Source organism: Gigantopelta aegis, chromosome 3 (assembly GCF_016097555.1).
Source record: "Gigantopelta aegis isolate Gae_Host chromosome 3, Gae_host_genome, whole genome shotgun sequence".
NCBI classification, from domain to species: Eukaryota; Metazoa; Mollusca; class Gastropoda; order Neomphalida; family Peltospiridae; genus Gigantopelta; species Gigantopelta aegis.
The window spans coordinates 35,156,354-35,183,925 of record NC_054701.1 but is presented as its reverse complement, the minus strand read 5'-3'; the positions used below and the strand labels follow the sequence as shown (position 1 = coordinate 35,183,925).

General features: G+C 38.9%; 2 protein-coding genes across 3 annotated transcripts in view; one reads left to right on the top strand and one right to left on the bottom strand.

Moving 5' to 3' along the window:
- LOC121367941 (leucine-rich repeat serine/threonine-protein kinase 2-like) overlaps positions 1–19,599 on the bottom strand; it is a 126,920-nt gene extending 107,321 nt beyond the window's left edge. For both annotated transcript variants that reach the window (XM_041492406.1, XM_041492407.1), the window contains exons 1-12: positions 19,136–19,599; positions 16,247–16,525; positions 14,493–14,584; positions 13,996–14,075; positions 13,549–13,637; positions 12,590–12,727; positions 11,686–11,811; positions 10,906–11,028; positions 10,138–10,260; positions 9,430–9,536; positions 9,049–9,134; positions 7,663–7,769 (exon numbers count right to left, since the gene is read on the bottom strand). In XM_041492406.1, coding sequence (XP_041348340.1) covers positions 7,663–7,769; positions 9,049–9,134; positions 9,430–9,536; positions 10,138–10,260; positions 10,906–11,028; positions 11,686–11,811; positions 12,590–12,727; positions 13,549–13,637; positions 13,996–14,075; positions 14,493–14,584; positions 16,247–16,469 — 1,294 coding nt within the window. In that variant the 5' untranslated portion in view covers positions 16,470–16,525; positions 19,136–19,599. The remainder of the gene's footprint in view (positions 1–7,662; positions 7,770–9,048; positions 9,135–9,429; positions 9,537–10,137; positions 10,261–10,905; positions 11,029–11,685; positions 11,812–12,589; positions 12,728–13,548; positions 13,638–13,995; positions 14,076–14,492; positions 14,585–16,246; positions 16,526–19,135) is intronic.
- Positions 19,600–27,089: 7,490 nt separating this feature from the next.
- The window catches only part of LOC121367939 (sodium- and chloride-dependent glycine transporter 1-like), a 32,215-nt gene continuing 31,732 nt past the window's right edge, over positions 27,090–27,572 (top strand). Inside the window, exon 1 of the mRNA XM_041492402.1 lies at positions 27,090–27,198. Coding sequence (XP_041348336.1) covers positions 27,181–27,198 — 18 coding nt within the window. The 5' untranslated portion in view covers positions 27,090–27,180. The remainder of the gene's footprint in view (positions 27,199–27,572) is intronic.

Below are 27,572 nucleotides of genomic sequence, written 5' to 3'. Positions count from 1 at the left end.
CGCAAGTGGTCTGGTCCGAACATCCCAACAGCCAATGGGATGGCCTAAATTCTTCTACTGCATACTGCTCTCTAGTTCCGGTCACATGACTGTAACTTCCTTCTTTTTCCCTGAGCGCATCGCACGGAGAACAGGAAGCGGGGAGGCCCGGGCGGGATGAATCTTGAGGACAGGTAATGTATCTATAAAAGAGAAAACACTCAAGTTTTCTCCATTTCTATAGACATTACCTGTCCTCAAACAAGTGCAGCATTCAACAGATGGTGGTGGGTGCCGAGATCCGTAGATGCTTGTGATAACTCCCCAACCGGAATAAGGCCAACCTTGGTAAGCCCTCATCTTAGGGATGCCCGTCACAGACCAATGCAGGTGATGTTAGTAACAACAACCAGAATGGTGGCATCTGTCAGCAGTGGCAGGTACGGCTCCTAGAACACATGGACCAGGAGGCGGAAGCCACATGTCATGCTGGTTCTGACAGGGTGGGAAGACGTAGCCACCAGGGATGCAGGTGTTAGGTAACCCTCACGTATTGAAGTGTTATAGTTTTTCAATAACAAGCGACAACTTAATGAGGTGCATCCGTCAGAACATTGAACAGAACAAGCCCCCCGAGTGTTTTCTGTCTAGTACACCAAAGAACTGTTAGTTCAATAACGACAACAAATAACCACATGCAGTGCAGGGTAAAGGTTATCGAGACAAAAGTTCCGGCACCAGTGCGTGAACTGTGCAAAAGAACAAAAGTCTAAGCAATCCTCACCTGTCGATTCGGTGGACATCTCAGTATACAGCCCAGAATCAGACAGACATCAACGGCGACGAGGACGGCTTGTATTCAACAGAGTCTGTGCAGCAACAACCGGACCCAGATGATGGAACCCCTCAACGTCTTCTGTGGAAACATCCCTCAGATAATAGTTGGCGAAGATGGAGTCCGTAGCCCAGAAACAGCCAGTGATGATGTGCTGAATGGATGTGTTGCAGTGCAGGGACATCGTGGCAGCCAAGGCACGGAGTTCATGCGGATTGGAAGCAGACGGAGCAGGTAAACCCTCCTTCTGATAGGCGGTCAGATAGACGACCGGATCCAGGTGGCCACCGTGTTCTTGGTAATATCCCTCAACCGACTCTGGTTACAGGAGAGGAAAAGTCTTTTGCGATGTTGTCGAAAAGATCTGGTCCTCTCGATGTACTGGTGCAGGGCTCTAACAGGGCACAACGCCAAGTCCTCAACGTCCGCCGGACCAACGATAGAGGAGAGGGCCTGCACAACATACGAGCGAGGCGCTTGGTCTGGTAACTGATTCTTTGCAACAAAGTTCATGAGTAACCCCAAGTTGACTGCACGCCGATCTCGGTGAAAACGTACCAAGTCTACATCAAGAGCATGAAGTTCTGAGACACGGGCAGCCGTGGCGAAACCGAGTAAAAACACCGTCTTCCGCGTCAAATCTTGCAGGGAAGAGGACTCGATCGGCTCATAAGGTGCGGTCGATAACGCTTGTAACACCAGATTCAGGTCCCATCTTGGTGGCCGAAACCGGTGTACTTGATCTTCAAGGCGAAACCCTTTGATCATCTTATGGATCTCAGGAATACCCGATAACTTCGTTCCAGTAGTGACATCACGAACAGTAGCGATGACCGAAACGTACCCAGCGATGGTAGACCCCTTCAATCGTAAAGTGGTCCGCAGATACAGCAAAAAATCAGCAAGACGAGGTATCTGGATCGTCTGAGGTTTGAGTTTTTGCCGGACACACCATCGGTGAAAGCAAAGCCATCTGACGTTGTAAGCCGCAGTAGTAGATGATCTGTGCGCTTTCAAAATGGCCGCCGTAGACTGTGAAGAAAAACCTTTCTTCCTCAAACTCTTGGAGATAAAGTCCACGTGTGCAGTTGGAACAACTGCGGACGTGGATGGTATAGTCTTGACATGGGATGCAGCAACAGATGATCCCAGTCTGGCAGCGGTAAAGGATGTGGATCGGCAAGACGTATTAGATCTGGATACCACATCCTGGATGGCCACATCGGAGCAATGAGTAACAGGCGACAATGGTACAGCTGAAACCTCTGCAGCACCCTTGGAAGGAGGATTGGTGGAGGAAAAGCGTACGCGTCCATCTGTTCCCAGCTGATGGCCAATGCGTCGAGATCCAGAGCTTCAGGATCCGGCACCAGAGACACGTAAACCCTCAGCTGATGGTTGAATCGTGTGGCGAAAAGATCGATGTTTGGTGTCCAAAGTCTGTCGCACACCCATCGAAACGCTTCCGGATGGAGCATCCACTCCGTCGGCTGTGGAGACGACGGCCGGGACAATGTGTCGGCTAGTACATTGGAAACCCCTGGAATATGATGAGCCCAAAGTTGCAATGGAATTTCGTCGACCAGCTTGTAGAGACGATAAGTCAACTGCAGCAGACTGCTGGAGTGAGTTCCGCCCTGACGATTGATGTAAGCCGCCGCGGTAGTACTGTCTGTGGCCACCATGAGAGAGGCTTCCGTCAACATCTGTCGCCAATGAAGGATAGCGTAGTAGACTGCCAACAACTCTAACAGGTTGATGTAGAGTCCGAGTTCGCCGGGAGACCACAGCCCTGAAGTAGTCTGGTTGCTTAGATGGGCTCCCCAACCTTCCAGTGACACGTCGACGAACAGGTGATGAGTGGCTATGAAGGCCCGCATAGAGACACCTTCTAAGACGTTCGATCAGAGCTGCCACCACTGCAGGCTGGAGCGTAGATCGTCCGGGAGTGAGATGATCAAGTCCGGATTGTTGAAACGAACAAACGGGTTGAGAAACATCTGCAAGCGCCGCAACTGGAGACGACCTCTGAGTGTCAAATCCTGGGCGGAAGTGAGGAGACCCAGGAGACTCTGCCAACCGCGGAAGGTCATTGGAGCTGTGAGGGCTATGGCAATCATGGTCTGGATCTTCTCCCAACGGTCTAAAGGAACTTGAACGAGGCCCAGGTCGGGTCGAAGCCAAGCGCCTATGAACTGTAGAGACTGCGTGGGAGCCAGTCGAGATTTCTCGATGTTGATAATCCAACCCAGCTGCTTGAGAAAGTCCATGATGAAGGCAACATGTGCAGTCAGCCCTGTCTTGCTGTGACACCTCATCAGGCAATCGTCGAGGTATGGGTAAAAGGATATACCTCTGCGATGCAGGAAGCGTGACATCGGAGTCGTGATTCTGGTGAACAGCCATGGCGCTATGGATATCCCAAAGGGCAGGACTGTCCATTCGTAATGCCGACCCTGTAGCACAAATCGCAGGTAGTGATGGAAATCGGCATGCATCAGAACGTGCAGGTAGGCGTCCTTGAGATCTAGCGAGGCAAGCCAATCCCCCGGTCTGATCACGGCTATGACATCTTGCAACGTTAACATCTTGAAGGTCGGAGGAGGAGACAGGTAGTGGTCGTTGAAGACCGCCAAGTTGTGAATCATTAGCAGCTCCGGAGAATCTTTCTTTGGTACGAGAAAGATGTCCGAGTAAAAGCCGGGTGTTAAGTGTGCTTCCGAAATGCTGCGAACGGCTCCCTTCTCCACCAGCTTGTTGACGGACTCCTGTAGAACCTTGACTTGCGCGACGGAATGCCGCGGTTCTCGAGGTGAAGTGGTCAATGGTGGGATGGCAGACAATTGCAGACGATACCCTGTCTTCAAGATCGACGTGACAAACGGATCTTGGCAAAGTGTCTGCCAGTTTCGCCAATAACGGCGAAGTCGACTTCCGACCATGGATCTTCCGACCGGTGTGGTACACACCGGAAGCTTCAAAACCGAATCGTTGTTCTGGTTCAAAATCAGGGGCGGGCGTAGGTTGAAGCAATCTGAGCAGTCCACGATCTGTTGGCTGGCGTCAACGTCGACCAGGCTTCCCCTGGGTCCGAGCTGGTGGACCGGATGGTCGTCTGACCGGAAACCGTCGAGAAGGTTGACCTCGAAAGGAACCTTTCCAGCGCTTAGATGGTGGTTGTGGTGTGAATGTAGACTTTCGCTTCGTGGATTCCAACGTCGAAATATGTTGCAACGCTTTGACAGTTGCTGTCGACTGTTGGTCCTTATCATTGGCCTTCACCACCTCAGAAACTTTGCCTGCAAACAGCTTCGTTGCGGACCACGGTTGAGCTAACAGCTCCTTCTTATGCTGGAAATCCAAAGTGGATTTTTTCAGATAAGCCTGGCGACGGTATTGCATCAACATCAGGAAAGCTAGCATCTGCGCCGATTGCTGAAACAGCGCGTAGCACCGTGCATCTTTTGCCTGTGTGGCCATCGCAGCAAGGAAAACGTCCAAGTAAGATAACACAAACAAGCAACGTCTCTGGGCAGTATCCATGGCTTGTACTTGTTTGTCCGTCAAATCCACGGTTGACGACTTCCCAAGACGGTGAACATCTTCATCCAAAGACGGAGCTCCATCTGTAAAGGGCATGTCAAACACCGGATACATACGGTGACCCCAAGACGGGAAGGCGACGAAAGACGCTGTGTCTTTAAAAGTGCGGTCTAAATCTGTCGCCACCTCGGATACGAGTGTACCGGCTGCCAAGGAACGGATCACCACATCTTCCGGAGGGACATCAGTCGCTATCATCGGTGTCGGTCCCTTCTTGGACGGCGTTGGTGGATGTGGCAAGGACTCGAGCACAGGCTAATCGATCCGCCGAAACAGAAGTCACTGGTGAACCGGACCGTGGACGGTCCCATCGAGAACCCTCTGAAGCCTCAATAGAAGGTCTGCGCTGCCGATCCATGGAACCCGTAGGGAGCCGTGCAGGTCGTGGGGAACGGCTACGGGCCCGGCTCCGGTCCCGGCTCCGCTGCGCCGAAGATGACTTCCCCGCTGAAGATCGGTGATCCTTGGAGGCCGTGGAACGTCTAACTGATTGAGTTGGCTTGTCAGAGGGCTGTGTAGGAACCGCAGGCCTGTCATCTGAAGTCTTGCGTCCTGGAGCCGCACCCCCCGAAGAGGGGACTTGAACCGGACCTGACCCCAAACCCGCCGGTTCTGGTAAGGCCGCCATCGACACCATGGTCTCTTTCAGCATAGTGGGTAGCATCGAACGTAATACATCTGCTACGGAGTCCGCAATTGACGGCGAAGATTCCACTTTCTTGGCTCTCGCCGACACCACCTTCAAGTAAGCCGCGAACTCGACAGTAGACAGGCCCGAACACAGGTCGCATCTCGAAGAGAGGCTACAAGGAACACGGCAACCCGGACATAAATCATGAGGGTCGCCGCCTGCAGTGAACTTTTTACAGCGTAAACACGCTCGTACCTGTCGTTGAACATTAACATCCGACATGATAATAAGTTTTCAATCTGTGAAAGAGAAAGAAAAAGAATCCATGACACAAACACAAAGCCGGTCAACAAAGACGCCATTTTGCAAATGGCGTCCGACACGACAACCGGCAATATAACAACATTTCATGTAATTAACACTTGGCAAGTCAAGCGAAATACGCGAAAAACATACGAAAGCTAACGAAAGCTAACAAATTAAGGTGAAAAACATTCCACCCAACACAAAGCCAGTCAATACAGACGCCATTTTGCAAATGGCGTCCGACACGACAACCGGCAATATAACAACATTTCATGTAATTAAACGCTTGGAAAGTCAAGCGAAATACGCGAAAAGAAACATACGAAAGCTAACGAAAGCTAACGAAAATTAAGGTGAAAAACATTTCACCCAAACACGAATACAAAACCAAAGGTCTTATAAAAAAAGTTGACTCCAAACAGAGCCAAGCAAAAGGACATCCAGACCCTTTAGCGAAGAGAAAAAGAAGGAAGTTACAGTCATGTGACCGGAACTAGAGAGCAGTATGCAGTAGAAGAATTTAGGCCATCCCATTGGCTGTTGGGATGTTCGGACCAGACCACTTGCGTGGGGGGGGAGGTGCACTTGTTTGAGGACAGGTAATGTCTATAGAAAAGTGATTTAGTTAATACTGATGGAGGATTTCTAAATTTATGCGATTTTATTGCAAAATTTAATATAAAAACAAACTTTCTAGAGTATGCTTCTTTAATTAATGCAGTGAAATGTTTCATAAGAATATATGGAAAACATAATGATGAAATAAACGAGTCAATTACAAACGAAAAACTAGTCTACCCCCACAAGCTAAAACAAATTCTTAAAGACAAAACGGGATGTAGAGAAATATATAAACTGTTATGCTACACAAAAGCCATTCCAAAGTCTCAATTAAAATATAAAAATAAAGGTTTTTGTTATTCACCAGTAGAATGGAATATATTTTACAATATACCATTTAAATGCGTTAGAGATACAACTTTACGTTGGTTTCAATATAAAATTCTACACAGATTTCTTGCTACTAACACATTTCTATATACAATACATTATATTAATTCAAATAAATGTACTTTTTGTAATCGTATGCCAGAGACAATTGAACATCTATTTTATGATTGTTGTTATGTTAAAGAATTTTGGAAAGATATTACAAACTGGATATTCAATACTATAGAAGAGTGCATAATTATAGATAAACATATTGCCGTTTTGGGTCTGCTTAAAAAACCAAATACATATACAATAAATTTGTTAATTATTAACATAAAATATTATATTTATTCCATGAAAATACAAAAACAAAAATTAAACTTCTCTGCCTTAAAAACTATAATTGAAGAAAAGTTGGAAACTGAAAAATGTATCTTATATAAAAATGGTAATTATGAAGATTTCAAGACAGAATGGGAGCAGTGGTATAATTTATTTCAAACATCAAAAAAAGTTTATTAAATCTATCAAATATTGAGATATATTTATTTCTAAAATACCTTCTTCGCACTTTATACTCCTTCACACACCTTTTCATAATACTTTCTTGTATCAATACTAATTCAGTACATAACATCTTCTCCTTTATCTTTTTTTTCCTTCTTGGCCCCAGATAATAATAATAAAAAAAAATTAATAAAAAAAACCCAAACAAAATATCAACAACAACAATATACATAAAGTGTGTGGATTATATCTATTCGTGTGTATATATTTTGTCACTTATATGTATGTATATAAAACTGTGTATACCATATGAAATTTAACAAATATTGTGAGACAGTGAGCTCAGGGCACCCCAACCCTGACACTGCCATTTTATATTCTGAGGACAATAAAAAATTTAAAAAACAAAACAAAAAACCCCAAACAAACAACCTGAATATAGTCCAAGGCATTGCCAATTATTGCTGTGGGCAATTGCAGGGTTTGGTATTTAACAAGATGACAACATCCTTATAGCATACTGTCACTAACTGGGTACTAACTGGCATCAAATTCAAAATGACCAAAGTAGCCATTTCATTCCAAAATTCTATCTAGTATGTAGTAGATACTCAAATAAAATTGTTAATTTTATTACATTATTAAAATAAAATTGTTAATTTTATTACATTATTAAAATAAACAGAAACAAAAAAATGTTTTACCAGTATTTCTAAATAGTGCTTCACTACATAACAACATTGCATGTTAAATTTAATAGTTAAACATTTACTACAAAAATGCAAAAGTATTTCAAACTACAATACGATTATTTTGCCATAGCAGGGCACTCACTCAGTCCTTGTATTGAAGAAACAAATGAAATTACCATTATCAGCTGCTAGGTGGTATATGGCATCAGCAGCGGCAGTGAAAACTTCCGGGTCTCGTCTGTACATAATGATCACTCCCAAACAGACAGTATGTAGTGGATCACTGTAAAACAGAATCGTTACATTAAAGGTACGTGATCTGTTACAACAATGTGTGGCAATTCTACCTACAACTTACTTTCTGGCTTCAAATAGTAATTTTTCATATCTGCATGGTATTATGATATTTATTTCTGAATGTATAATCATTTACAAATCTATCCGGCACCTCAGAAGCCAACATTTTCAAATCTATTTAGAAAGTAAAGTAGTAATCAAAATTAAAGTATTAACCACCATATTTTTGCTTATTACACACAATTCTTAAAAATCTCTGAAATGAAAACTTTCACACAGTATTATCATTATGACATGTTACAAGGTACATAATAACCATCACATAGTTGCCCTTTATAGGTGAAAAATTATCATATTCACACAATAACAATGAATTACATGGACAATTTGAAACAGACTATATCACACATGACATAATTACACCAGACATTTATGATCTCAACTGCCAAGTGTAATAATGCAATCAACTTCACATAGTGTATTTCAAATTTGCAAGAGTTTTGATGTGCTTTGTAATATTTTTATCTATAAAAGATAACTTTTTTGATGATTATTATGCCTGTTATTTGTATATAGTAACAGTTCATCATAATGCTAATACACTTTCAAGTTTTCATTTCAGGGATTTTAATGAATTGTGTGTAATACTGTAAATGGGGAAAACAAATGTGAACATATTAATTTCACGTTATTCACGGCGAACCTCAAGGCACAAAATTTATATGCACATATTACTTTCCAGGTTAGAGTGTGCTTATGTCGACATCTCAAATTTTAGCAAAATTTACACATCGTGAACATGCAAAAGGTGCATATTCATTAAAAAAAACATTGTCACAATATTGATCTGGTTTACAGTAAGCAAAAAACATTGTGGCTATAATTTTGTTTAGTACTTTAGTACATACTTACACTTGTGACCAATAAAAGTGTTCTGAATTTTCATATATCCTGACATACTAAACAAACTAAATAATATATCTGATTATTTTCAAAACAGGCTGCCTTTCTCAAGAATGAAAATGACAATGGACAAAGAGCCTGGAAAACTTTGAAAGTAACTATTATTATGAGAACTTTTTACCAAAGAATGAATGCAGGTAACATGTACAGTTATAAAATTGTGCTAAAATCCAGAATTCAGGAATAAGCTAGATGAAAGTAAAAAAATGGTTACAAAATATTGTGAATGAATAGATTCAGACACTAAGCTAAAATCCTTACATGGAAAATACTTTTTTATATAGGTATATAAAAGAACATACGCTTTAGGATTTGCACCATCTCCAATCCACCTGCAGGCATCAGACTGGTAGACCAGTATTCTTGACAAACATTCACATGCAATGGTCTGAAATAAACATATTTATGGTTTAAATATATTAAGCAATAAATAAATAAATAAAAGATATAATAAATTACACTATGGGGAGTGAGTGAGTGAGTGAGTGAAAGGGAGGGAGAGAGGAAGGGAGGGAGGGAGAGAGGAAGGGAGGGAAGGACGGAGGGAGAGGGAGGGAGAAAGACCAAGGGAGAGATATGAGGAGAATGGGAGGGAGGATATGTGAAAGAGGTAGAGGGCGGAGGGAGAGTATGTGAAAGAAAGGATGAGAGGAAAGATAGATGCTATTAAAGGTATTCATTACCTGGATTCTAGGCTTGTCCATGTGTTTGTGCATGGCTGTATATATGACCTTTAACCACCCAAGAGCCGTTTCTGCACTTGTGCATTCATTCTGTAATACTGGAGCTGCTAAATACAAAATTAACAAAACAATATCACTAACCATTGCAATATACCAACCTGCATATACATTTATAACTATAACACTACAACAGTAGGCGAATACTGTTACTGTTTTAAAAACTTAACAAAAGATCATTATGTAAAACATATTCTAAATATTAAACATATTGTAACGAGAAAACTAATTTTGGTGCCTATAATATTATTTGTTGATTAGCAAGTTGTCTTAATGACAAAATAAAATCGAAGATGGTTTATGAATGTCAGGGTGAGGGGGATTAAGGGGCTAACTTGAAAAAGCATATTAACAATATGGGGTGGGAGTACTTGAGCCATGTTCTCCCCCACACACACACACACTTCTCTGTCATTGTGCTCATTAGGCTCGAAATGTTGTATTTGAACACTTGAAATTCAAAAAACAAATTGGGGAGGTAACAGGGTGATGCCCTTCAGGCCATCAAATTTCCCTCCTCCTGACACATCAACCCCACCCATCCTCCCTCCTTCCCCCCTCCACATACACAGACACACTTTCAAAATATATTCCGCAGGCCCTATTAGTGTGAAAATTATTGTAATGATATTGAAAACAAAACCAGTATACCTGCTGCGTGAAACATTCTTAATCCGGACACCTGCACGTCCTCTACTTTTGAATGAGTCAGTAGCCGCGGGATCAGACACTGTAGAACCAGGTGCTCCAGAATGTTTGACAGAGCAGCAGGAACTACAACAAACAGCATCAATTCAAATCTAAAAAATCTGACATGATCAGGGGCAGATTAAGGAAATATTTCATGAAAGGGGCCAACAGGAAAAGGGTACATGGACCAACTCATCAAAAGGGCATTCCAATAAAACAAAAAATTAAAAGAGGGGGGAAAATGGGGACGCTTGACTATTTTTAGGAAGGAGGATTCCTCTGTTCCTCTCCTTGGATCTACCTCTTATGTTGACAATTAACAGAAACACCAATTTAAGAAACTGAATATGTATTATTACTTTGAGTAGATAAAGTTCCCAAGTAAACAAGAGAAGATCACTAAAAACATGGATTACATATCGATTAAACAAGAATTCTGTGGAATTATATGTCTCGCCTACCATACACCTTTTTGATGCACTGATATAAACATCTATAGATCCAACTATAAACCAAGTTTCATAGATCTAGGACTTACAGTTTGTGAAAAACTGATCAAATTACAAAACTTTAAGGCCTAACTTGACACCATCACCGTCGCTGCCACTGCCATTGCCATTTAAAAAGTAATACCTATATTTCAGCTTTTTACTTCATAAATGAGACACACAAAATTTACTTTAAAGTGAGAAAGAAAATAGTACATGTATTTTAATACAACTGACTTACCATGTTCATTAAGAGTAAGCAGAATGTTGAGACAAGGTGACAAAGTTTGGACGTCAGCTTGCTCTACATAAGAAAACACTTTAATATGGATGCCATTGTCTATGAGTTCTTTCTGCAGAGAAACTAAGAACAAAAACTTATATAATAATTTTCAACATATTAAAAAAAAAAAGGATTAATCAATCAAATTCAAACTTACGGTAATACTTTTATTTCCCTTTAAAAAATAATTTTGACAAATCATGAAAATAGTCCTGATGTAACTGTTGTTACTGAACATGGCTCTTTTTTGCAATATTCATAAAGATCTTTTCTAAAAAATACTTAATCTTGTAGGAATCAAACATGGGAATTAACAAGTAAGCAGGCTGTTTTTAAATGAATGCTAGTCTATAAGTACTGGCCTCATTGGCAAAGTGGTTAAGCATCAACTTTAATGACACATGAGTAAAATAAGTTATGCAAGTGAAACAATAAGTGTGACCATAGCAACAGTCTCAGTTTTGAAGTGGGAAAGGGAACTTGTTTAACGTGCCCATATCCCGAAGGTTCAGGCACACCCACCCCAGACTGAGTCTTTGATATCAGTCAGTGACTGCTGAAGGTGCCAAAGGAAACCTATCTGGGTCTCTATAACACTGGACGTTTTTCATGGTCCCTTATTAAATATCAGTTCAGAACATCACCTCTGTAAACTGGATACCCCTTAAAACCAGATATTTTACTTGGTTTCATAGGTGTCCGGTTTAGAGGGGTTTTACTGTATATTCTGCCACATACCATTAACTGCAACATCTTGCAGAATGTTCAGAATTCCCAACGCAATCTTCGGTTTGTCTTTGTTTGCGTCAAAGCATTCCAGGATGATGGCAATATGCTGCTGGACAAACATATCTTGTACACAATCTGAAAAGCAGAATAAACAAGCAATAGCGATTACTATTACCTTATTATTACCAAGGCTCAAAAACGACGGACAGCAGGCATGAAATCCTACTCAAAATGCTCAATGTTTCCTGATAATTAGGTGCACAAGCAGCTTTGCTTACCATTATGGTTTTGTGAGTATTTCAGATATATCCAGAATTTATCATTTTCATGTGTTATAATAAAAATCATAAGCCTTTATTCACTTTTAGCTGAAACCTTCTACATTGTCGTTAAAAAAAGTTACATTATGAGTTCCAAAAGGAGAGAGGCCGGACATAGCTCAGTGGTAAAGTGCCCACTCGATTCGCATTCGGTGTGGGATCGATCCCCGTCGGTGGGCCCATTGAGCTATTAATCGTTCCAGCCAGTGCACCACGACTGGTATATCAAAAGCCGTGGTATGTACTACTCTGTCTGTGGAATGGTGCATATAAAAGATCTCTTGCTGCTAATCAAAAATAGTAGCCCATGTAGTGGCGACAGCAGGTTTCCTCTTTCAATATCTGTGTGATCCTTAACCATATGTCTGACGCCATATAACCGTAAAATAAAAAGTGTGTCCTTAAATAAAACATTTTCTTCTTCCCAAAAGGAGTCTAATTTTGAGATTAATTCATCAAACTGCTGCTCAATTTCTAACAGTTACATTTAGATTAAAATTTGAGAAGCAAAGATCGCTTCCCCAATTGACCCTGGATTACATATATAAGCAAAGATGCTCTGGTAGGGGACTGAAAATGTTCTTAAAGCTTACCTTTCTTTAGTAAAGTGTTGAGAGCAGACAGAGCAGTCAGCAACACGACACTGTTATCTCTGAACATACTGACTGTGTTTATAATCACCCCCAGGACGCAAGACTTGTCTTCACGAGACAGCTGCATCTGAAGAACATCTGTGGAATATACTGTTACTTTAATAGCTGCTGTTTTTAATATGTAGAAAACTTGGATCATTATCTTTTTTCATGAATACTTAACCTGACCTCAAACAAAAGGCATTTTCCCATATGTAGATTTAGGCTACAGAGGGGAAAATGTCATTTTTTGAGGTCAGGTTAAGTTAAAAAGAAATATTTGTATGCTTTAATAATTTAAAACAGATCATCCATATTAATTTTCTTACCATTACACACCATTCTTTGATAAGTTTAGTCCATAGTCGCTACTCTACATCACATAAAAATGCATTATTCTCCATTTTAATTCAAACAGTTTTGTATCTGTAGCATTATAATGATAAAGGCAGCTATAATGATAACCATTGATAATAATAATGTTATACAGTGCAACCCTTCTAAACAGAACAATGACAGAACTAAGCAAAAAGTCTGGATTCAAGAGGTATCCAGTTTAGAGAGGTTCTGCCATGTTCTGATATTTAAAAAGGGACCACGAAAAAGTCTGGTTCTAAGGGAATTCAGGTTTACAGAGGGTCCAGTTTTGAGAGATTTCACTGTGGCATGGTAACTTTAAGACGTTAAAAAAGGTTTACTTTTATTGTTATATTTTCTGCAAAAATAAGAATAATTATGCAAAAACAAATTAAGGAAAAGATTGGTTTGTTTGCGCAATATTTTCTTAAAAATATAATTTTTCTACAAAAACACAAATAAATCACAAAGTCCTTCTACAAATTAGCTCAATTTGTAACCATGTCCTGCTAAGTTTCTTTCCTGAGACAAACTGAGATAAGAAAAGGAAAGGGCAAACCTACCTGATGCTAGTACATAGAAAAGAATATTCATGCCCGATTCCTGTATGGTGGTGTCAGAAAGGTTTTTTGTCAGTATTCTCAATAAAAATCTGAAACATCAATGAAATAAGGACTTTTTTATAATATTGAAAAAAAAAAGATATTAGATTAAAAGATAGAGCTGTCAAATTAATGACAAAGAGATTGTAATAAATAATTCATAATTTAAAGAATTTTAATTTTAATATTTAATTTAAATCTAATTTTAATATATTTAGTTTTAATTTCAATTTTCATAATTTTAACTTTCATAATTTTAATTTTTGTAATTTTAATTTTCATAATTTAAATAATTTTAATTTTAATAATTAATATTAAATTTAAATCTAATTTTAATATTTTAGGGGTTTTTTAATCAGATTAAAAAGCAGTACGGTAAACAAAATACAGTGAAAAATGAAGACTTACGTGTACAGGTCGAAGTCTGACATGTTCTTCCTCAACACCAAACTCTTTGTTGCAAACAAACTCAACAGCTTAAAGCCCGTCTGAATACACAAACACACACTATATGTATCTGAATACTATCAAGGTATTAAATACGACTTAATTAGCTGTTTCAGTTATGATAAATTACTAGCTTTAAAATATAAACTGATATTAAAAAGAAAAAAAAAACTGTTTTAGCTACAATCGCTTTGACTAGTTCTGACAATTTACTTATTCACCCATTCTTTTATATGAACCATCCCAGACAGGACAGCACATACCATGGCCTTTGATATACCAGTTGTGGTGCACTGTCTGGAACGAGAAATAGCTCAACGGGCCTACTGATGAGGACTGATCCCTAACAGACTGTGCATCAAGCAAGGATTTTACCACTGGGCCACATCCTGCCCCTTAAAATAATAATTAGTCGAGTGAATCATGGAAATAGTTTGATGAGTATTATTAACACCAACCTGCTGAATGCCCAGTGACAACGGAAAATGTTGCATGACAGCCAGCACAGACAGATGGACATGGTTTTCCTCCAAATACTTTCTGACATGATCTAAAATTAAAAGATATCACATTACTAAACAAACAAAATCAAATTTGCAGATTTTACAACAAAAAAAGAAAAGAGGATTCGTCAATTTGTTAATTAAAAATGAAGAGAAGGAGGAGCAGGAGGAAAAGGAGGGGAAGGAGGAGGAAGATGAGGGGAAGGAGGAGGAGTAGGAGGAGGAGGAAGAAGAGGAGGGGAAGGAGGAGGAGGAGGAAGAGGAGGAGGAAGAGGAGGAGGAAGAGGAGGAAGAGGGGAAGGAGGAGGAAGAGGAGGTAGAGGGGAAGGAGGAGGAGGAAGAGGAGGAAGAGGAGGAGGAAGAGGAGGAAGAGGAGGAAGAGGAGGAAGAGGGGAAGGAAGAGGAGGAGGAGGAGGAAGAGGAGTAGGAGGTGGAAGAGGAGTAGGAGGTGGAAGAGGAGTAGGAGGTGGAAGAGGAGGAGGAGGAGGAAGAGGAGGAGGGGAAGGAGGAGGAGGAAGAGGAGGAGGAGGAGGAGGAAGAGGAGGAAGAGGAGGAAGAGGGGAAGGAGGAAGAGGAGGAAGAGGAGGAGGAGGAGGAAGAGGAGTAGGAGGTGGAAGAGGAGGAGTAGGAGGAGAAGGAGTAGTAGTAGGAGGAGGAGGAAGAGGAGGAGGAAGAGGAGGAGGAGGGGAAGGAGGAGTAGAAGGAAGAGGAGGAGGAGGAGGAGGAAGAAGAGGAGGAGGAGGAAGAGGAGGGGAAGGAGGAGTAGGAAGAGATGGGGAAGGAGGAGTAGGAAGAGGAAGAGGAGGAGGAGGAGGAGGAGGAGGAGGAGGAGGAGGAGGAGGAGGAGGAGGAGGAGGAAGAGGAGGAAGAGGAGGAGGAGGAAGAGGAGGAGGAGGAAGAGGAGGAAGAGGAGGTAGAGGAGGAAGAGGAGAGGAAGGAGGAGGAGTAGGAGGAGGAGGAGGAGGAAGAGGAAGAGAAGGAGGAGGAGGAGGAGAAGGATTTTTAAAAATAATAATAAAACACATTAGCATATTTTAGGCTATTTCGTATTTAGCTTAATGGGGGTTTTGTAAAACTTTGTCTAGGATATAAGAGATTAAACCCACTTCTGTCACAAAGATCATGAAGTCCTACAATAAAGCAGCAAGAAACATTTTATAAAATATACACTTTTCACAGACAGAACAACAAAACACCATGATTTTAGATGTATCAGTTATGAAGTGCTGGATGGGATGGGGAAAACAGAAAACAGTGAACAGAGCTTACGGGTGATCTGAACATCAGTAATTAATACAATATGGACAGTGTTGCTGGGCGGTATATACTGTATATACCATTCGGAATCGGTATTATGGCAGTACCAATTTACCGTACTTAGCAAATTTCAAAATACACAAATTTTGGAATTGAAAAATGTTATCCGCCATTTAGTAAAACACTAACAATATATCTGATGAATGCAACATAGCTGAAAAGAAAACAGAGATGAGGGCCGTGTGTATGGAATTTAATTTTATTTAGATGAAATTAGCGGGTGAGACTTAACTTGGGGATGCATTTAAAGATGAGTATACTGAAAATACCACTCGATATCAGTATTGGTAATGTATCAGTACCAATACGGAGGTAAATCACCCGAATAATACTGATATCGATACCAAACCTGAAATTTCAATATAACCCAGCTCTAATGGACAGGTACCCACCATGTGGAAAGAGGGTGCCCAGATGTACGAGATCTCTGTGCAGTTCTCCGGGATCAAATCGCTGTCTCAAGTCGTGCAGAATGCCGTCTGCCTGCCTCATGAGCTTAAAATCCTGTGAGTTTTCCACCACCTCGTACTCACTAATGCTCGACTCAAAATACATCCCGGGCATCGAAGGGGCTAAGACGCCATCAATGAAGTCAAACAGGTTTAGTCGGGCCATATAGGAAACATTTCATTCTCGATCAGGCCAAAAGGAGCTGCATGTGTGTAAATGATCTGAAATGAGAAAATAACTGATGAAAGGAAACGAAAGGAATGTATGTGACCACGTGTCTGAAAAAGAGTATAGATGAGATATTTTAAAAAATGTTTAATTTGACGTTTTTTTAACAGCCAATGGCAATGCTGGATTAGGGCCTCCACGAGTCCAAAATATTGGACTCACGTACTCAAGGGTCAAACTCGACCCGAACCTGAGTACCCGACACTTACACTAGATGATGATAGATTAAGGAATAAAGTAAAATAGCATTATGCATCTTAATTCCAGTACTGAACATGGATGCCAAATCATGTCATTGTATTGCATTTAAAAAAGAGGTGGATACATTTCAGTGTTGTAATGGACGGACGGCCAGTTTAAAAAGAGAAACTAGCGCATGATCATATAATTATTGTGTAACTTATATCGTTGATTATTTACTGTTGAAATTATTATTGTCCTACATTGTCCATTGTATTGTAATTACTCATTGTATTGCACCCTGTATGGGTAGTCAAGTCTTGTGAATGGACTCTAGTCTTGCTAGACTCGACTCATGCCTGAGTACTTGAGTACTCGTGGAGACCCTACGCTGGATACAAATTACTGTCATCGGTAAAGCTCCTCAATGACGGCAAAATGTATACACCTGGTGAACACTGTCTGCCAGTATTTAACATTTGAAATATGTCTACATAGAGTAAAATAACCATACATATTTATTTGCTTCAAAAATCACTTTTTACCAAACAAATTGCCATGGGTGACAAATTATTAAGTTCAAGCCTTGCTATGGTGATATGATAAAGAGAGCAATATTTATTTCAGCTTAATGATCTATGTGACAACATTTGGTCGAGATTGACTACTCATAGACTACAAATGTGTTTCTGGTTTCCTGATCTAAACTAATTCCATGTAGTGACCCTGTAATATTTTGAAGAATTATTTTTTTTTTTTTAAATCATGATCCTTGATTATTTTCAATCAGCAAACTAGAATGGGATCACCTCAGCTGATTACTAAAAAAACTAAAATCCTATCTAAGCTACCTACCCCATGTTTTTTCATGGATGAAACCTGAAACACACACGTTTTTAAGCCCTACCAATACAGCAGCAAGGAAGCTTTTATTTGTACATATTTCCACAGACAGGGTTGGATTTAGCTCAGTCGGCTGAGCGCTCACCTGAGGTGCTTGTGTTACAGGATCGAATCACCTCGGTGGATCCATTCATCCAGGGCACCACAACTGGTCAAAGGTCGTGGTATGTGCTTTCCTGTCTGTGGGAAGGTGCATATAAAAGATACCTAGTTGCTAATGGAAAAATGTAACGAGTTTCCTCTGATGACTAAGAGTCAGAATTACCAAATGTTTGACATCCAATAGCTGATGATTAAAAAATCAATGTGCTCTAGTGGTGTCGTTAAAAAAACAATGATTTATTGGCTATTGGATGTCAAACATTTGCAGTGGTGTAGGAAGCCTCAAGGTGCAATTTTCTTTTTTTTTAATTCAGGAATTACACATATTCTTTATATGCACCATCTCATATACTGAAACAATGTTTCAATGTACAGTAATATAAAGTAATGCCACTGTACTGCATTGTATATTTAAAATGTTACTAAGTGATTATTCATTCATTCATTCCAACTTATTTTGTGCTTTTATCCAATTAAGGTTCAAGCACACTGTCCTGGGAACACACCTCGGATATTTGGGCGGTCTGTCCACAGACCAAGACACTGGGTTTGTGGTTAGTTATTATAGTGGTTAGTGAGAGAGAAGTCGGTGTAGTGGTCATTAAAACTTGCTCTGGGTGGGAGCCAGTACTGGGCTGCAAACCCAGTACCTACATGTACCAGCCTTACATGTATGTCCGATGGCTTAACCAAGGCTGATACCAAGTGATTAAGATATGTTTAAATTAAATAAAACGTTGTCATTAAGTCCATGTCAGGGACGTCAGAAGCTGTATGGTGTACCACTTTTTGGGCCAGCGTTTTTTTCTCTTCCTATGGCACTTGCATAGTATAGATCTATAGATCTAGGGATATAAATTGATATAAATCTACATATATATATATATTTCTTCAGAATATGTCTTATAGTATGGCGCTTGCATAGTATAGACCTCATTATATACATTGCTTTCATGGCCGTACCAACTTTTAATTGCTTCCGACGCTCCTGCATGGTGTGTTTTGGTTTGTAATTTATTTATCCAAAATGTTTCCCTTAATGGGTGGTGATGTTCATATATCACTGCCAAATAACTGTTCAGCTGGGATAAAAAAAAAGTTTGATATGGCATAACAATTTGTATTAAATTGGATATTAATTAATGTAAATTTGCAGGGATATAAATTGATGTCTACATGTCTCTCTGTCTCTGTCTCTCTCTCTCTGTCTCTCTCTCTCTCTCTCTCTCTCTCTATATATATATATATATATATATATATATATATATATATATATATATATATATATATATATATATATTCAGAATATGTCTTTTAGTAGTTGGTGATATAAATATTGAATACTATTAGTTGAAGAATTAACTGACAGATTCGTTCTAAAACATATTTTTTAAAAATTGAAAATATGATTAACTTACTCAAACTGGTCCAGTGTACTGTGTCGTCGCCATAATTTTGTTTTATTTTTTAAAAATTTAATTCCATAGCCTATGTTCTAGAACAGTTAACACCAGCCGAGTACATCACATAGAAAAACGTCAAAAAATGGCAACAGGAAGAAATGAAAAGAACACTTCTCGTGACAAGTCTGAAGGGCCTAATCTAATCATGGCATATGGGATAACATGTCACACACACAAAAAAAAGACCATAGACTGATAGTCATAATGATAATGTCACAATGAGATGATCATGATAAAATCATGACAGTCGGATCAAACCGTGTGAAAACCAAAAGCAGAGTCCTGTATTTTGCTCTTCACTGCTCGCAGTGAAACATTCGCAGAATTATCCTCCCCACCTTAGGTGACATGGTGCTAAACAGTGGGGAATCTGTAAACAGACATGTATCTATTATAATCGTGTTATTTTAAATATGACATTACTTATTTTTATGGGTCTCCAGGAAGTAAAGGAATTTATCAACGAAGAAGAGACATGTGATATGGATAGTATAAATATTGCACCAATAAAACAAATGAAACGAAAAAAAACAAAAACATTCTCTTTTATTTTTTATTTTTTTTTATTTTCTTTATTTTTTTTATCGCTATTTTTATTATTTTTATTATTATTATTATTATTATTATTATTATTATTATTATTATTATTATTGTTATTTTTATTGGTGGGTAGCCTATAATTAGTGTAGAGTTCGGGAAAATTGGGGGGTTTTTGTTGTAGTTTTTTTGTGTTTTTTAAAGCCGCACACCCTAGTTCCATTCAGCGAAAATAAATTATAATTTGGTTAATCTACAAACCTGTAACACACTTAGATCATGTTTTTATGAAATGGAGTGAAAAAGAAGGTTTTATATCGATAAATACCATGGGAATCCCCATGTCCCAATTGCTTGAAATAATTTTGAAAGTTAGTATTCTGATGACACCGGTAGATGTCGCTCGAAGCACAACAATGCCTACGTCACGACAAATTTCACAGAGTGCTCACAGACTTGGGGTGCGTTCTTTTCACCTCTCCTGGACATGTTCCAACTGTTCTGTCCTGGTTGTATTCCCTCTCCAGATATCGTAAGACTTAGCAAAATTATTGGTTTTAAGGGTTTGTAACGTTTTGTATTGAAACACTTACTTGTCTGAACTTTATTGTTACTGAAAATGTTCACGAACTGTGAAGAAAAATCTCACAAATGAACAACAACAAATCGGATGTTGATTGCGCGAACCGTGCACGAGAAAACAAACCGAACCAAAATGATAACGGTCACGTGGTATACCAACGTCTGTGACATTGAAATGGAAATATCCCGTCTAAAAATAGATTAGACCTTGTCTGCTCAACGGTTTTTTTCTCAAACATGCGTTCGTTTTTAAGAAATAAGAAAAATGCATTTTGTGGTATTACAAAAACCAGGATTACCAGGATTACCAAAAAACACTTCAGGTGAATGGAAATGTATATTCTAAATAATAAACGGTAAGTAAAGTGCAATTTTATTTGTGAAAAAAATGGGTTTAATAGCGAAAAACAACGCCGTAATGGTTAACAACTAGCCGTAACTAGGGTGTGTCCCTTTAATTAATGACATATGACATACATTGTATTAAAGGGACAGACCCTAGTTTTTAAACATTAAGTCATAATTTTCACCTAGACCCTAGTTTCAACCCGTAAAAAATGGACACTAAGTTTGGTTAATTTACAAACCTGTAACAAATTTGGATACAACAGAATGAAACAAGTCTGTGACGTTGAAATACATGTACCCTTAAAAATAGATTAAAACGCGATTCCATAACCGTTACTTCTCGGACGCACATGCGTCTTTAAAAATATGAAAAGTGCATTTTGTTGTATTAGAAACACCAGGATGACCAGAAACACTTTGGTTGTACGGAAATGGATAATCTAAACAATAAAATATAAGTAATGTTTAGTTTCAGTAATCTTAAAAGGCTCTAATAGTGAGAAATATGCCTTAGTGTTAAAAACCTAGGGTATGTCGCTTTAAATTAAACTAAATTAGACTAAAAAGTAATTCAATTCAATTTCAAGTAAAAACTAAACTAACTAAAAAGAAAAAAAAAATTTCTAGGAATATGCCTTCAAAAATAAGAAAGGGTAGGCTTTTTTCTTTTTCTTTCTTCCTTTTTTTTTTTGGGGGGGGGGGGTGAGGGATGTTTTTTGTTGTTGTTGGGGGGTTTTTTTAAAATAATTTTGACATACACCACTACGGCTCGAGATAAAATGTTATGTTTCACTTACATAATATATTAACATTATGAATAATAATAATAACAATAATAATAATAAAGATTAAAATAATAATAATAATAAATCCAAAAAATTCTAGATAGCGTCGGGTTCCCGGAAACACTTTTTTTTTTTCCTTTATTAAATAAGGCACATAGTCAGTAGGAAGGCGAGGGCCCGGGAGTGATGTCGGTCGACCTCTACACCTGATAGTTTCTGATGTGACAACGGCGATTAATCCGATTGTGATAAGCACTAATCATTCACTGGGAAATTATACTAAGCAATAAAAGAAATGCAAATTGTTTTTTCAGTATAAATTAAGACAGTTATAATTTGTAAGTGGGAGTTTGTTGCACAATCAAACTTCGTGCAGACAACAGTGCGGAGGGTCCTCAATGAATGTGGTGACGCTTCCGCCATCTCTGCAGACAAGACAAGCAGATTTCACAGAATTCACGCATAAGCAACCAACACAGGGGGCAGGGGGAGGCAACATTCCTCTCTCCAGTCCTGGAGAAAATCCTCAAATTGGGGCGAAAACAATAGAGAAATTCGTGCAAAATGAGCTGGCCTGAACACTTTTCACCATGTATTTTCACTATTCTACCCAAAATATCCTTCAGTACAGTAACCTTTACTCAATATCTATGTAAACGTGTTTTCTGTGCAATTTCATTACACATTTTACTTAACATTCCACCATAACTTAGTATATTGAGACATATCTGGTCCACATACCATCCAGAACGTGAAATTTGTCATGTTCGTGGGGCTGGTCCATGACAACATTAGAGCCTGGAATGCTGTTTTTTACTCACTGAAGTCCTCTATTAACATGTACCTTACGGCGAGGTTGTCTGGGATTCACCAGATCTCGAAGCTTTACTGGGATATATCTGGGAAGTATCTGGCGAAGTTTGTGTTGTGAAGAATAACAGAACAATACTGGACATGACTTCTACAGGGTTGAAAATTAACATGAAAACCATGGTCGCCAGAAGGGTCAGTTTACAAAACATCTTACTGGCCCTTCTCAAATTCAACTAGCCCTCCAATTATCACATTGAAATTTAACTGCACAGCCAAAATCAAAACAATATTCCTTTTCACAGGGAACGCCTTTTTTATTCTATGGAATTTATTACAAGTTATTTATTTCCAAAAGATTTTTACTTTTCTTCTTACGCCAAACCAAACTGAAATTATTTACAAACATTTTTGTAGGAGGATGGGACGGACTATAGAATGTTGTTTGTTGAATAATAACCATGTATTCATAGTATATAGTCGTTTGCCTCAAAAAGAATCAGATGAATTGGCATATAAATAAAGTTAAATTCAGGGTTATTAATTTTTAAACCCATACCAACTCAAATAACATTTTTTTGGAACAAGAAATCCAGTATAAATACAAATGTTTCTTTACAAACTACCATTACATTATACAGATTGAATCTCATATTTAATAGAGGTGTAGACAAAATGCCAAGGTATGAAGCTTGACTTGCATTGTCTCTAAGTAAAAGATAATGCAGTACAAAGAGACTAAAGATAGAACTGAACATGCTTTAGTAAAGTAGTCTGGGAATGGCAGTCCTCTCTGTGGCGATGCAAGAGGAATGAAATTCCCAGAAAAGGATTTCCTCGGGAGTAGCTATCCTCCTACAGATGAGGCACTAGATAGAGATCCATGGAATCATCCACTGCTGTGCCAATTGCCCAATCGACTGAGATACAGAGATACGGCCCTGATCATGTATTACGGTTTTGTCGTTGAAATGACAAGTTAACCTGTGCAGTTTGATGGTAATCAGTAAAGATTTTTTTTTAATTTACACTGAACTTATTTCTCCTAAATCGATGGTCGCCCAACGGACTATCTTTGTAAAATGCTTAATCGCCCTTAACCAATAAAGGTTGCCACGGGCGACCGCTAATTGTCAACCCCGCTTCTAAGTACAGAAGGCAATATGGTTTTCAGATTGCTCAGATGAAGAGATCATCCCTTTTAATTCCATAGTTCTACAGGACAACAAAACTTCAAATGGGCGACCGGCCTCGGTGGCGTCGTGGTTGGGCCATCGGTCTACAGGCTGGTAGGTACTGGGTTCGGATCCCAGTCGAGGCATGGTATTTTTAATCCAGATACCGACTCCAAACCCTGAGCGAGTGCTCCGCAAGGCTCATTGTGTAGGTGTAAACCACATGCACCGACCAGTGATCCATAACTGGTTCAACAAAGGCCATGGTTTGTGCTATCCTGCCTGTGGAAAGTGCAAATAAAAGATCCCTTGCTGCTAATCGGAAAGAGTAGCCCATGTAGTGGCGACAGCGGGTTTCCTCTCAAATATCTGTGTGGTCCTTAACCATATGTCTGACGCCATATAACCGTAAATAAAATGTGTTGAGTGCGTCGTTAAATAAAACATTTCTTTCTTTTTTCTAGTGGGCGCTTCATTCAAACCTATCTCAACACTAGTCTTTGGTTGACATCAGCTAGGTTCTCTTCTTCCAACCTGCTACTGTAATGTATATAATATATGCTTTCTGCAAGAGCATGCCAAGAGAATGTTACTGGAGTAGCCGTTAAGAAGGAAGTCCGTCATTTCGGAATAGGCAACTACAACCCAACAAGGTTATTCATCTATCCATTACTGTCAAGAAGATAACTACTACCTACTGTAACAGCATTTGATTTGTTCGAAAATAGATGACAAACAGCTGCATGGTTCAGGACAATGGCATTTTATTCAACATCACACAATGTATTTTTAAAACCCTGAAACAATCAAAACATTAAATTAAAATACAAGAATATAATACATAACATTACGATAATCAATACACATATACGACATGACATGTCCTAGACTACTATGACAAACATATATATCGAATCACATATCACTAATACATGGTTCCTACCAAACAATACATTCACAATACACATGACGTAACACCATATGTTAATCCTTAATACAATTATACAATCCATACTTTACTAATACATTCACTACTAATGTTTACATTCATGTACATTACAACGTCATAAAAATATACACATAAAACAACACAGTCATGTACATACCAAGTGTGTGTAACTAAGGTAACACCTGGCCGGTAACTGACACACGCATTCAGAAATAGCGATCTAAATAAAATAATAAAATGCACTAAGTATCGTAGAAACACTATAATCCAAAGTCCATAATTATATTAATAGCAATAATAGTCATAGCATAAAATAAACTCTCTTCTGAGATAATACCAACTGTGCAAACATCTTACTCTCAGTTAACTTTCACACCATAATTAATTTAACGTTAAAACCCATTAGTATTTAGTGATAAGAAATCATACTATTAATTACATTACCATTTAGACATTAGAACTTAATTTAATATACTTCATCTGTCATTTAATTACTTTAGACAAATATATTTGCAGAAGAGTTATTTTACGTATTAATACATTATATTATAACGTACCGACTTAATCCATAAACATTTACATTTAGTACCTGCCTGTAAACAAATACACTAGATAAGAAACATGAATACTACAATTAACAAATACAAATAACTGACCTTAGAAATCCTCTAAGAATACGATATCACAGCAATAGTGACAATATCATTTCCACACTGAGAACAAGAGCTCTCAGTATTTATGCTGAAGATTATATAACTAGAAGCTGGACAGAAACACCAAGACAGAATACCAGCTTACAGTAGACCCAAGCTTGAAAGTTTAGAACAAAGGACAGACGCAGCGCAAGAATGCAAGTGCTATTGTTAGGTGCTTGTGCAAGATTCATGCTTGTGTTTTTAATCAACATATCACCAGTTAACAAGCTGACTGAAATAAGAGCACCTGGAATAAAGAAGCTGTATTAAAAGTAAATGATTAAATTAAAGGAGCACTATCCTTTTCAGAATTACCTGAAAGAGACATTGGATTAATTAGATATAGTAAACATTAAAAAACATAACATACAAATATTATAAAATACTATTATATACAGATAAAACTCGATATTGCCACACTACCACTTTCTGGGCTGCGGACTTAAAAAGAAATAATTAAAAAATAACATGATAAAATGAGTGTCCACCATAACATGCTGGCGATAAATGAGCGTCCACCATAACATGCTGGCGATAAATGAGCGTCCACCATAACTTGCTGGCGATATAGTACACCTGATTTGTTATGGCAATGGTCTTTAAGGGGCTATCCAACTTGATTATGATTTATTCATTGGGATTCATGGTGTGAGCTGTCGTCTTCATCACACCTATGGAGTAACAAATCGAAAAGGTTCCTCCTCTCCGCTTCAAGATCCTTGTGTCTGATTTGTCTCACATAATATACCGCTGCAATATGTGCAATGGACCAATCCATCGGATAATACAGTGTAATATGAACCCGTAAATATTTGCTTCATAATTATACATGTAAGCCTTTTTGCTCTTAATTTGTATAAAAAGAGAGAATGCGAACACAACCTTTTCCAGAAGAACAGCGTTTGATATTTATAAACATTTGTACAGAGGCGTCGGAAGGTGGCAGCAAATGGGGAGGGCTGTTTCAGTTACATACTTTGCCCCATGTCTCCTCCCCCGCTTCCGACGCCTACGTATGATGTATGTATATATCTCTTATTAATTTCATTTCAACTTCATTTTCATGAAGGTCCAAGCACGCTGTTCTGGGTATACAACTCAGCTATCTGGTCGGTCGGTCCAGAACAGGGATTAATGGTTAGTTGTCATTGATCGGTTTAGTGACCGTAACCATCCCAGTATGCCGTTAAGAATCACTGTGGGTGTGAACCCAGTACCTACCAGCCTTAAGGCCGATTGTTTAACTACTACCCCACCGAGGCCAGTATATACTAATTGTCCATTTGCAAACTAAATCCACCTGACAAATAAAATGAAGAATAAACAAATAGAGATTTTTTTTTTTTTTAATTCAATAAAATAATTAAATATGTCTTTAGTAACTGTAACAAGATGAATACGAAGAAGAATTGAACATAATGAAAAAAAAAACAGTAACAAAAATATAGAAGTAATTAAATGAAGACGACCTACCATTACCAGACGTAATGAAAAAAATCCCTAGCTAATCCCCCCTCAATAGAGTCCTTCCCCTTTCTTCGTAAAAAACGGGCCTCGGTGGTGTCGTGATTAAGTCATAGGACATACGGCTGGTAGGTACTGGGTTCGCAGCCAAGTACCGGCTCCTACCCCGAGCGAATTTTAAAGACTCAATAGGTAGGTGTAAAACCACTGCACCCTCTTCGCTCTCACTAACAACTAACAAGTAACCCACTGTCCTGGACAGACATTCCAGATAGCTTAGGGTTGTGCCCAGGACAGCGTGCTTGAAACTTAATTGAATATAAGTACGAAAATCCACCCCAATAATCCCTGTGGGTGTGGGTAATTTTTGGCATGCTTCCATTAAAGAACTGTTCAAGCACGCCTGTCGTGGGCACAACATCTGCCTTCGCCAGAGAGTTCTGTCCATGACAGGCGATAATTCCTTCCCCTTTTCCCGTTTTGTACACCTAGCTTTTACGTAGCAATCCTAATTGAGCAATTAGCGGCATGGCGCGGAATTCTCATTGCTGTAGGTGAAAGTAGGCCTAAGTGTCCATGCCCGTTTGGTCACGTGTCTCAGGTAGTTTACCTGTCATGTTAACTGCTGTCTCGTACTGACGGAAAGCAAAGCCTGATGAATGACAAGGAAGAGGTAAGACTACACCTTCAAACTATTTATTAATGTATTAGTTAATAGAATTATTATTATTATGAATAGGACTCTTTTATAAGTTTGGTTACAGAAGCCTTCGTTTGTGTAGGTTAGTGTTGCGAAACGGAACTACCGGCATGTTTACTTTAGTTTACGTTCGCATACAAATAACTGTTGACTTAGGGTGCTATTAAGTTTCCGGAATTGTATTTAATTTTAACAGTTGGTAGAAAATCAATATTTTCCAGTTATAAATTATACACGTTTGTACTCAATATTAAAATTATTTGGATGGTTTGCGTCATTCTTGTGGCAGGCCATTGTAATATTTAAATTTTAGCTAATAAAGTATTAAATTTCTCCCAACACAAATG